At 41.2% G+C, this 12,540-nt stretch overlaps 1 protein-coding gene across 1 annotated transcript; it reads right to left on the bottom strand.

The window, feature by feature from the left end:
• Positions 1 to 706: 706 nt before the first annotated feature.
• On the bottom strand, positions 707 to 12,155 carry adam28 (ADAM metallopeptidase domain 28). The gene is made up of 22 exons (XM_010750561.3): positions 12,017 to 12,155; positions 10,199 to 10,287; positions 9,962 to 10,038; positions 9,581 to 9,659; positions 9,380 to 9,456; positions 8,432 to 8,615; positions 8,290 to 8,352; positions 7,955 to 8,026; positions 7,630 to 7,799; positions 6,944 to 7,025; positions 6,557 to 6,690; positions 6,161 to 6,338; positions 4,488 to 4,577; positions 3,416 to 3,611; positions 3,194 to 3,299; positions 2,871 to 3,027; positions 2,675 to 2,755; positions 2,167 to 2,260; positions 1,890 to 1,995; positions 1,718 to 1,805; positions 1,550 to 1,645; positions 707 to 1,124 (listed from the first exon to the last, which is right to left on the bottom strand). The coding sequence occupies exons 1-22, from the start codon at positions 12,072 to 12,074 to the stop codon at positions 1,092 to 1,094; spliced, it is 2,310 nt and encodes a 769-aa protein (XP_010748863.1). The 5' UTR covers positions 12,075 to 12,155; the 3' UTR covers positions 707 to 1,091.
• Between the last annotated feature and the right edge of the window lie 385 nt (positions 12,156 to 12,540).

The raw sequence follows: 12,540 nt of genomic DNA on the forward strand, positions 1-12,540 counted from the left end.
TTACAAAGATATGTGTCTCATCACTGTGCGATGAAAACTCGGCCAGCTAGCCCAGAAAGAGTAGCAAAAAAAATCCACAAAATGACACAGTATGTCTTATCTTTGCTGTTTCGTGTCAAAAGTTTTATTCCAGCGTGAAGAAACGCTGCTAGTGTCTCCTGCTATGTCTCTGCTTTAGTTTGAATCAATCACGAAGCTCCTGGTTGTTACATAAAGACAAAGAGGCTTTGACAGTGAAGTGAGACCTCTTGCTGCTACGATATACTACCTTTGGGTTTACTTCATTCTGGATCGTCATTGGTGGGTCAAAGGTGAATGTGGGCGGTACTAATAGATTCTCCTGACTCTGATTGGTGGACAGGTGACAGGTGTCAATCATCCACACACTGTGTTGTGTTGGCCTTAGCAGCACCGCTAGCTGCTACCTGCTACCTCGTATTCTTTAATACCGCTTGTTTCAAACATCGCGTCGTCTTAAAACTTGAAGTCTGCTTTCCTCCTCCTTAAATTGTGTTTTTTTTTTTTTTTTTTATGATTTAGGATTTGCCATGTCTAGTAAGTCACCCTAAAATTGACTAGAATGCAGGAAATTGCATCTAAGAAATACAAAATTTTCTGGGGGAGACCCCCCTGCTGGAAAATTTCACCATCCCCCCTGGTTTCAACTCGACTACTGCATACAACATACTCTCATTTTACTGTATTGTTATGAAGCAAATACTGAAAACATTAGAGTAAGAATGAAACTACTGCCCACAACTGAATCCCGTCAGACAAAATAACACAACATGTATAAAATGATATGGCTCACATTCAGGACCAGAACAATTTGTGATTGCACTGACCCTAAAAGTATTTCAAAAAGTGCCTTAAGTGAATCCCTGTAAGTCCTCTGCACATGGCGAGTCATTTCAAGTCCAGTTGTTCCCTCCTGCACTCTCCACATCAACTTGTACAAACACTTCTTAGTGCTTCTCACAGGCCTGCAGTAAAACATGCTGCTGAGGAAACAGTCATGACAAAACGCTCTGTTCCTCTCATCAGCCTCTCGTTGGGAACAGTCTCCCCAGGTTCACCAGTAGGTGGCACTGTCAGACCTTTGGTGGAGGAACTGGCCTCAGAGCCTGGAGGACGAAAAGAACACATGTTTTTTGAGTACTGTTTTTAAAATCCACTTACTCATCTTACTTTCTTGGCTAGAGTTACATGCTATTGTTAGCACTCCCATGTCTGTAAGCAAAGTACAAAACTATAACCAGCTAGCTTAGCTTAGCATGAAGACCAGAACTAGGAGGAACCACCAACCGAGTTTGTGATTGAATAATTTAGGATCTTGTCCGTGCTTTTGCTCTGTGAAGTTACTGACACGTGGAGAACTAGCTGTTGATGAGCACCAGTTTTTCTTGTATATACTCAGAACAGCAGAATTGTGGAAGATCTAAATTCTCCATTATTCCAGTCAGTCCAGTTTTGTTAATACCAAATCAAACTTTTCCCAATAAAGACATATGTACAGCAAAGCAGTCATGTTTAAAACAGAGTCAGTTACCTGACGTGCAGCTATGTAGTTCTGGCTCGGGGGTTTAGGTCTGTTCCCTGCTGGAGGTGGTGGAGGTGGAGGTCCTTTGGGCTTTGCCTTTCCAGCCTAAAATTGCATAGTATTGTTAGATTTGATACAGTTTAACTCAACACTGTAATACTGTATTCAACCCATTACCTGTCCCATTGGCATTGGTTGACTAGGCACTTTGTTGAGGCTGTGAGCTGATCGGTCCACTGCTGGCTGCTTCCTTTGAGTGTGTGCACTGTTGTAGAAAGACAGATTTAATCTTCTGTATTCATAGCAACATAGGCACATCAAGACCTGCAGCAGGGTAAAGATGACCTACATTGGCAATGTGGGACTTTGTCTTTTTTTCCAGATGAACGCAATCACACCAGCTATGACACCTGAAACCACTAACAGGACTGTCGCTACAATGGCACCAATTGCTCCTGCAGAAACGGAACAAGCACAACTTTTGTTTAGAGTGCAGGCTCAGTTCTCTGGAGACAGATTCAATCTGCGGATGCAGCAGTGAAACATCAGTCATGCAAATTCAAAATTGGTTGTATGGATATGTTTTACTTCGTAAGTGATGCTGATTAATGACAGTAGAGGTTTACCAGAGGAAAGAGCAGTGAAAGTTCTATCCTTTGAATTGCAGAAAGGAGGCATCCAACCAGGCTCACACTGACACTCACTCTTGTGATTACACACCTGCAGAACACAAAATAAATCCTGTGATTATCAACTGTTGTGAGATGTTTTGTTTAATGGCTGGCTGCCTGTGTATTGCTGTCACATCTGCAGTGTAATACACTGTGCACAGCACAGCTGGGCTTAGGTGTAGGAATTTTTAAAATTTTAAATTCTATGGTTGTGACAATGTAGACAGGGCAGTCTGAAAGTTTGAAAAGTAAGGTAATCATATTCATACTATAGCACACACTTAAACATACTGATTTTGTTTTATGTTTTATGTGGATTACTGACCCTTGGCACTGCTTTGTTCTACTTCTATGTTGGGACTTCTATCTCTATCTATTTCAGTGGGTTTTTATTACTTTTGTTACTAAATATATAACAAATATTAACTAAACTAAACTGTGAGCAGTGTTGACATGTACTTACAGCATGGCCGGGACATTTTGCTGAACAGTTTGTATTCCTGTAAGCTATCTCCAGATCCACACATTCATTCTGGTTGCACACCTTGAAAAGAAACACACTGCTTATACTGATTGTAGACGACTTCTCAGTTGGTTGTGATGCAGTCAGGAGCACAGAACACATTCCTAGAATTACATTTACATTTTTAGCCTCTTACCTTTCCATCTCCACATTTAGTCCCAGGGTCCACCTGGCCATAGTCTTTGGTGTAGTCATCAAAGAAAGCGGCCTTGCAGTCACCAAACCGGACCATGCGGCCGTAGTTTGGGTTGTCTTGACCATTGTGGCAGAAGAGTTTCCCACAAAGCACGTCTCTGCAGAGAGAGAGAGAGAGGTCAGGAGATGTCTTCAGAATCACACAAACTTCAAATTCTAACATTCTACATTCTTTGATGAGTCTGCATATTAAACTACAAAGAATACTAATTCAATGCAGATGACCCTTCAGTACCAAGACTGTACTGTATATTTGAGACTCACTCCTGCTGGCAGGCGATAAAGCGGTCATTTGCGGGACGTTTACAGAAGGCGTAGTAGGTTCCTCTCTTGTTCTGGTCATAGCAGTATGCACGAGCCTCTATAGCAGCTGGTGACAGGAAAGGATTACATCAGAATGTAGCCTTTAACATATATGACAGCACGATAGTTAGTCTATTTATAGTTATCCTTTTTCTCTTAACTTAAAGTAACATAGGCACTCACATGAACCATAAAGTTTGACACATTGGTCTGGCCTCTGTGGACACTGGCTGTTGTAGCAGTATCCCACGCCTCCATCACATGGGAGGCCGTTCACAGCAAACACGTCCTCAGGGCAGGTGGTGCGCTCTCCATCACAGTACTCTGCCAGATCACAATCGTCCTGCTTCCTGCGGCACTCCCTGGACCGGGGCAAGATCTGTGCAGAGATTGCTTCACTTAAGTATGGAATGCTTTTCATATGGAGAGCATGTGTGAACGTGCCATGCTTTGCTTTGCACAGGTTAACATAGCTATTGAGCACCATAAAAACAACATATCATTTGAAATAGGACAATCTTTTTGACACACAGCATTGAGTTGACATGGCATCACTGTTGATAGAGGAAACTTGTTAATTGAATTGTCTTCATTTGAGGGAAATATCTGGCTCTTTAGGTGCTAAATGCACCACTGGCTTGTCTTCATCTAAATCTGTCTGCCTTTTGGTGGTGAGCAGGTCATGTGGCACAGGTTTTTAGAACTCTTTCTCTCATAACAGCTGCCTGCTGAGGGCGATCACTGAACCGAAACAGTGATGCTACAGCTATGACAACGCTCTGTGGAGTCTGTACATTCATCACTACAAGTGACACACTGTCACATCAACTGCCTATTGAAGAACAAAACATGTCAACATGACATGACATATGTCCAAAGTCTGTTTAGAATAATTTGTGTGTGTCCACATTTGTCAAGTTAAACAGCTGTAAAGTCCACTCTGATTGAAAGTGCACTGGAGGCTTTTGGCTTCACTGTGGTGATGTCACAAAATGCTGCCTGCACACGTTAAGCAGAGATTTAAAATGAGCAGAGAAACTTTTTTTTCTTCAGTGTGAAAAAACAGCCGTCAAGTGTCAAACTGTGCACGTGCAACACTCAGCAATCCCTGTGAGTGGATGGGGACTGCAGAGTAACATGATGTACACAGATATTTGTAAGACCTTAAATAAACACTAGAGGGCAGTATCAGACCAAACCATTCAAACAGCACATAGATAAAAGAACACAGCATAAATTCATGTTGTTTTACCACCTTGCAGTCCTCACAGCACTCTCCTTCACCACACTGTGCACCCTCCCTCAGCATGCAGGTGGTGGCATTGCAGCACGGGTTGGTGCACTCCTGTAATAAACACAGAGCTCATTATGCTGTTCATCCTTCTCTTTATTGTAGAATTGTTATTGTTAAACCTTTGAGTTGTGTGCTTTCCCTTTGGCTTCATAATTAGCATGCTATATTAAAATGCCAATACTTTCTTTCATGTTTGTATGACACTTGTATGATGGTGGCCTGTGCACATGAAAAAGCAGAAACATATGGTGATTCTGCACATGATGACTCATGTTTGGGCCGCTGCTGTCTCGCCGTATATCTCTTGTGTGTTGTGTATTATTCCGTGTAAATACAGGTGTGGGGGCACCGGGCTCCGATTGGTTCCCAGTTGAGGGCGACTGGAAGCCCAGAGGTCCGGGATTGGCGCAGCGTTCTTCACGCACCGCCAATCTGAGAGGCCCAATTGCCTGCATCACGATTATTTAAACGGCTGCAGCTGTAGTTGGTGTTAACAGTGGTTAACTTGTTTGTAGACTGGGCAGGGTTTAGTTTAGTTTGCAGCACTGATTTGTGTTCCACTCATTAGATTAGGGCTGCTGTGTTTGTTACTGAGAAGTATTTACATTGTGAGGTTTTCCTTTCTTCTTTTGTTTTACCTAGAAGTAGAAGTTCAGGCTCTGTTTCTATTTTTGTTAGATTTATTTGTTCTTTCAAACAGCATCTGCTTTGTTCCCTTTCGGCTAACCTCGTGTGGTTAGGACAAATAATAAATACCTTTGTTTATTGACCATAACACCTGTTTTTATGTTACTTCCTTATACCCCTTGAGCTGGTCGTAACAACCCAAAATAGCACAAATTCACTTGTCCTGTAGATTCATGTCTGTTAAAATCTCAACATTGAATGAGACATATCAGGAAGGAATCTTCAGCTGCAAGACACTCGTGCTGCATGCCAGAGCATCGCCCCCCCCTCCAACGCAACCAAAACACAAAAACAGGTTTGAACATATTCACAGGTCTGCAGGGTAAACTCACTGTTACACAAAGTAACACAGCAGAAATACTTGCAGTGCTGGATTACGAATGGAAAAAATCTTTTTTGTAACAGTTTACTGTGTTCGTTCACATGAATGTATTTGCTTTTATTGATTTTGACTGATTTTTAAATACACGCTGCATGTCACACAGCCCAATTCTTTTAACTCCTCTGGGTCAAAAAACAAGGCGTTGAGTCTTATTCTTGGCAAACAACAGCTTAGAGGAAGATTCTGTGAGACGTGAGCCCACACAGTTTGAAAATGAGTAAAGGGAATACATTTCGATCTGAGGTGAGAGGTTATTTTATACGACAATACAACTGAAGGCTTTTTAATACATGAGAACACAGGTTTATGAAGTGCTGCTACTCTCAAGTCAACCTCAGTCAATAATTTTTTATCAACCAAAAATGTAAATCACATTATTATATTCTGCAAACATCAACGTCAACACAAGCTGTCTAAACTTACTGATTCATCCAACACCCGTTCTCTGTCACTATGACCTTTCACTGTTCACTGTTAGTCAGACTAAGCCCCTGGGTACTCTTCTGCACTCTGACCCAATAGAATAGTGTTAGACAGTCTTAGTCTTAGTAATCAGTTCATTTACCTCCACTGTCCCACAGTCACAGAGCTCGCCTTTCTCCACAAAGCCGTTCCCGCAGACTGGCGGAGCCACCACGCTGTTGTAGTCTGGTTTATCCAGCAGGCAGCTCGGGCTGCGGCTTGTCAGGTATCGCTCGTAGTTGTTGCTGCTGCAGCTACTGAAAGTCCGAGGAACGTTCCAGCTAAGGACACAAACAGTACACTTTCCTTGTTAACACCAAACTCACATTCTTTGAAACACATTTTTTTAGGTTTTCAGCTTTTACTTCATTTAGTCCTTCAACAAATCCACAAAAACAAACCAGGGATTGAACTGCCGATCTTCTGATTAGTGGCCAACCCGGTCTGCCACCGAGCCACAACCGCTGCATAAAAACTCTTTCATTGACACTTTTCCTACCTGAGTGCTGCAGCCATAATGCAGCTGTCCCCAGAACAAGCACAGGCACTCGAGTCATCGTGGTCCATGCCCAGGTTATGACCCATCTCATGAGCCAGTGTCGCTCCCACTGCAATGGCCCGGTCATTGTGATCCTGATGGGTAACAAAACAGCTGTTAAAGATCATGGTGGGAATTGTTAAGTCTCTCAGTACAGTAAGTTGCTAATCATGGAAATGCCATGAGATGACTTCTGTTATGATTTTGCACTGTATAAATAAAATTGAAAATGGTTGAGTCTAGATGTATCACTCTGCATGAGAGTGGTGGACCCACTGACTGACTGACATCAAATTCCTTGGTTGCAAACATTACAAGCAGCCAAATAACAAGTGGAACCATTGTTACCTGTACTACTCCAACAGAGTGATCTGAGCAGAGAGTCCCAATGAAAGCCAGTCCCACAGTTGCTCCTTCAAAGTCAATACCACTGAAACAATGAATGACAATATGAGAAACACATTCAGAAACATATCTGTGCCATTCATCCATCTGCCCAAAATCTTCTCTGGCTGGATGGCAAATAAAATTTTAATGAGCTGTAAGGAAAAGTTAATGTGGTACACATTAGCTCCATGTGTTCCAAAATGTTTTCTTTGTCTGTTTGTTGAGGGGAGTGTGTTTCCGGTAGCAGCTCTGTAACATTTAAACATGTTTGTTCGGCTTATCGAGGCTCACACACCTCCTCATTAGGAGCATGTTCTCTGGACCTGACGTGAAGCCATTTTAAACAGGCTAATTAAGAAATTTGACAAAACAGTTGCACAAGCATGATGTGGAACATCAAGAACGGATGCACACGCAACTGTTTAACCTTAAGAAACGGTTTGATTGTGCACTTTTAAGATGAAATCAGAGCTTGCAACTTCCTTCTACTGAAGAAATATAAGCTGCGAGAGAGAATGTTGGATTTTATTAATTCTGAAAACTCCATGTTAACTAAACGAAGAACAGCCTGAAAAATACATTTAAGAGATATTTAAATCCATCATTTATTGACCTTCTAGTTTGAGAGTTCTACAGACAGTTCATACCTGATGAGGTGTGCATTGTCATGCTTTTTTCTTTTCACCAAATTAGAGTTTCTCCACTTCATGAAAGCATCCAGGTTGGCTCCGGCTGGCGGGGTCACAGAGATTTGGTCACTACTGGTCCAGATCTCCAGCCCTACTAGAGCAATGAAGGTCCTCAGGGGCTTGTATGCCTGCAGAAACAGTCAAATCTACACTGTTCATTCTGTACAGAAACTCTTCTGGAACATTTGTGGGGATAGCTGAAATCCGAATATCATCACAACACCCAGATGACAAGTTTTTGTGTAATCATATGTGCCCAGAAATAACACAAAGGCTGACTCACCATGTTCACAAAGTTGACAATTTGAAATATCCTCTTCCTCAGCTCTGTCAGATCTCGTTTTATCTTTATGTACTGAAACCACATGCCGTTATGTTGAAAGATTACATCCTGTTTGTCAGCAGTTGATTAGAAGCTACTCATATCATGTATAACATAGTTATGTTATACAGTTGTACATGATTCTTGACTCAGTTGTTCTGTTTGCTGGATCATAGGTGAGAGTTACCAAGACAAGTCTGCCCATGTCACTCATCAAATTATCATCAAAAAATCATTTCCAACTTTCTTTTTTAACTTTATGCTTTTCACAGAAATGTTGCATTTGTATATCTTACCTCACGATTATCAGCAACAAGGAAGAGCTCAATGTATTTCTGTTGCTGGACAATTGATGAACCCTGCAGAATGAGATGTTGTTAGGAGACATCAGATCAGAACCTACAATTTGCAGAGTGTTATGACAGCAGTTATCTTTACAGCTGATCTGGATCGACTGCGGCCTGTTGGGGGTTCAAAGTCAGGACTCCAGCTGGTGTTGGTGACGCCGCACACTGCAGGTTTGAAGTTTTCATCATTAAAAGTCATCACTGCATGATCCCCCTCATCGCCACCAGACAGGGGCTCAATCAGGTACCTCTGAGCAGATGTTCTGAAGTATCCCCTAAACAGAGAGCATGCTGGTTAGTAGTTGTCCAGACGTTGCTTTCAGTGAATGTGAGTTTCATCTCAGTGAGCAGAGCCGTATGTGACCATGATCTGAGGCGGTCAGTAGGCTTGTTAGCTAGCTTACAGGACTTTGTAACAGTAGCATGATAACTCTTATGCTATGTCTTAATTCACATACTTTCGTACTTACACTTAGTACTTAGTGTGAGTACCCGATGGTGCACTCAGAACAGTCAAAAAGTTGAACAACTGAACAAATTGGACACTTCTCGCTCTCATTGGTCACTATTTTAGCTACATAGCAAAACGGGAGGAACCACCTGCATTGTGAAAATGGCAGCTGAGGAAGCTGCTACAGCTGAAGCAGTTGTGGCGAATACCTTAATGTCCAAATGTAACACGTGTAATGCTGTGCATGGTTGTAAGAAGAAAAGAAACAGTCAAATATTGTGACAACCATTTCTGTAAGTGTGCAATGGCTGCCCTTGAGTTGAGACAGCACGACCCTGCTGAAAGTACCAGACTACATCAGAAGTACACCAGAAAGTACAGTAATACACTGTTACTAGTGTAATAGTGTGATCTTTGATTTTACTATTTGGATTAAATGTATAAACAAGCTATTGTTTGCTATCAACTTCCCCAGATGAACTTTATCAGTGTTGTGTTGTGCTCTCCTTAGAAGAACTTGATTAGCTCAATAATGATATGCATGAATATGGCAGTGGCATGCTATGGACATAAAGTGTGAGGGCTTACCGGAGTCCATCACAAGTGCTGATGCTAACAGACGATTCACTGTCATTCACAATGCTCCCATGATAGTAGCAGTGATCCTGACAAAGACATGAGCCAAAGAATGAAATGAATCAGTTTGGAAAACTGTTGTGCAACTTGAGGTACGTCATTGTATCTTCTGTATTTGGGAACTGAAACTTGTCTACAGATGCAAACACTTACAATGTCTTTAGGACTCGTGGTGACTTCAGTTCCGTCTTCTTTGTAGTACGTCTCAGTGTAGTCTTTGGTGAGTAATTCACTGATGATAAAAATAAAGTCATCATGCCTAATAGGTCACATAATGTGTTTTATTGTAATACATTTCCTGCAGTCTATGATCTGATGTGTTATTTAGATATTTAGAAAAAATGTGGAAAAAAAGAAGTCAAATCAGGAAGTTGCAGTGAAGACATGGCTCATGAATACATTCGCTTCCGTCAGCTTTGTGAACCACAAACATAAATCTGCTGAGCAAAGACTAACCGTGCTAATCAATATTTCAGAAATGATTTAACACCCTTAAAGTCTGTTAAAAATGTCTTTAAGAAAGTAACAACTTACTTATTTTTTTCTAGTTGCATTTCAATGTCTCTCCCTCCCACGGTCACTGCATACCTAATAGTCTCTGGCCTGAGATTCTTCGGAAAAGAAAGACGTGGAATTGTCAATTGAGGTTTCAGTAATTCATTCTTATTTTACACTTCCTTTAACTGACATCCCAGACATAGCTCGGTTGTATTTTCAGGAAATGTGTCTCTTTGACAGTGACACTAAAGTTTGAAAAACAGAAAAATGTACCTCAGTATGTCTTTTTCTAACCGTGTGAAGTCTGACAGGCCGAACCACTTCATAGTCCTTCACCTCCTCAAACTCATGAGCATGGATTTCTGTGGAGATACAACATACATCATATTACTTTGCGATAAGAAAGCGTGCACTCATCTGAAGATTTAAATTCAAAGACTGACCCACACTGGTAAACAGGGGAAAATAAGTAAATCTTATCCTTGCTTTATTCATATAAAAACATAAAAATAACAGACAGAAAAACACCTGCTGACATAAGTCTACTTTTAGCTGTATGTTAGCAATATGATAGCAGCTTTACAGACTGGATCCTTTAGATCATTTCAATTTAGTTAAACTTAATTGTCACATACACATAATACAAATAGAATGTTTGCAACATCTGTTTGGAATAACTCATTTGAAGATCACAGAGTTAGAGGTAAGATTAGAGCAGATTAGTGCAGAGCTGCTGCTGAACTGACTCCATGCCCTCAGGTGTTTCTGGCTGAAGCTCTAACACTTGAGCAACCAACTTGCGCAGTAATTATGGGATTTTTTTATTAACCCTGTTCACCAATCTATCACACTTTAATATGTCAGCACAGTACCTGAAGCTCTGTCATGGCAACAAACTATCAGTGAAGGGATCCTATGATAAACTTATCAGCCAGAACACGGAAGGCTTTGTCAGGGTTCATTAAATTAAACACTGTTTTGGTTGTAGAATGACTGTGTGGGGGTGGTGGGAGGATTGAAATAAGGTCTGTGTTGATAAGAGTATTCATATTCATCTGAGTCATCTTTCACTTATTACCTTACACTCAATAATGCACTGCAGTAATTTTCATTTTTCCCCCTGAGTTTCGCCTGTCAGGCTACAGGCTGCTCAACCTTTTTGGTGAAACTTGTTTGGGCCTCGAGCAGCCTGAAATGGATATTTGCACCCACCGTTCAGGGTGGAATATGTTCCATTCCATCTCCTATTACATTGCTAATCTTGCTAATCTTTATTTTTTTTAATATGACACAAATCAGAGATACGGAGGTAAAGTACAGAGCTTCTTATGGTTTCTTGAATATGACACAAATCAAAGATACGGTGGTAAAGTACAGAGCTTCTTATGGTAAATACATAGTGTCAGATAAAACCAGAGAACGAGATACGACTGCTGGAAAACTAACACATACAGCTTCCTTCCTTTTTGTGGTAGATTTCACAAGATCCTCCTTCATTTTAAACATTACCAACGTCATCTACATCAAATTTCGTCTCAAGGACATCAAAAAAGGTTTCAGCCAAACACGGTGCTTCCCACTCAGTGAAATGTGCTTACAAAGGAAATGACTAAGTCATCTGAGCCACACCTGCTGACTAGGTACGCAATAGCACCTGAGAGGTTGGTGACAGTATAGCAGCAGTGAATAACAGCTGGATAGGAGTAATAATAACATAAAAATCAAGATATACTAGAAACAGAAAGAGATTATATACAGTATACACCTTTTAAAGAGTATGTCAGCAGATAATACGTCCACTGTACATTTTACCACAACATGTTCCATCCCTGATGGTAAAATCATCATCAACAGACATCATTCTGTCTCTAAAAGTAACATGTGGATAGTGTTTAAAGTCTTTAGAGAGCAGACACATTCTTTTGATTTACTTTTAATATATCATGTCATATTTTCTCAGGTGTTTCAGAGCACTCTTTACTTCATGCCCAGGAGCAGGAACACACATGTTCAAGTGCATTGGATAAAACTAGGCTTTAGTTATTAATTAGCCACTGTGCTGAGTGGAGGTAACAGTATCGAGTGACTTACCTGAGGGCTTGAGCGAAGCATTTAGGATGAGGACCCACAATAGGAGTGTTGGCGTCATTGTCCAAGTGCAGATAGACACTGTAACAGAGCAGATCGGTGCTCCGATCAGGCTATATGCTGTCTACCTGCATGCTGTGTTGCTGTTCTTCAGAGGCCACACCTTCCCTGGTCTGTCTGGACCTGTCACAACTACTTCCTCATTGACAGCATGCACACACACACACACACACACACACACACACACACACACACACACACACACACACACACACACACACACACATACAACCGGCCTGAACACACCCCTGCTTGTCCCAAGGAATGCATGATGAATACCACAGACAGTGTTTTAGTCAAGACTTAACTTTCATAACAGATTATCGTGCTTAGGTTTTATCAGCAACACTTCAGACAAGCAGAGTTTGAAATGAAGATACACGGTAAACGGTATATTTCCTACCTTTTTAGGCACTTCTTTTAGTCACTAGACACGCGCAGAAGCCATAAATTCATATTGGGTCATC

The sequence above is a fragment of the Larimichthys crocea genome, chromosome X (genome assembly GCF_000972845.2).
Source record: "Larimichthys crocea isolate SSNF chromosome X, L_crocea_2.0, whole genome shotgun sequence".
Classification (NCBI taxonomy): domain Eukaryota; kingdom Metazoa; phylum Chordata; class Actinopteri; family Sciaenidae; genus Larimichthys; species Larimichthys crocea.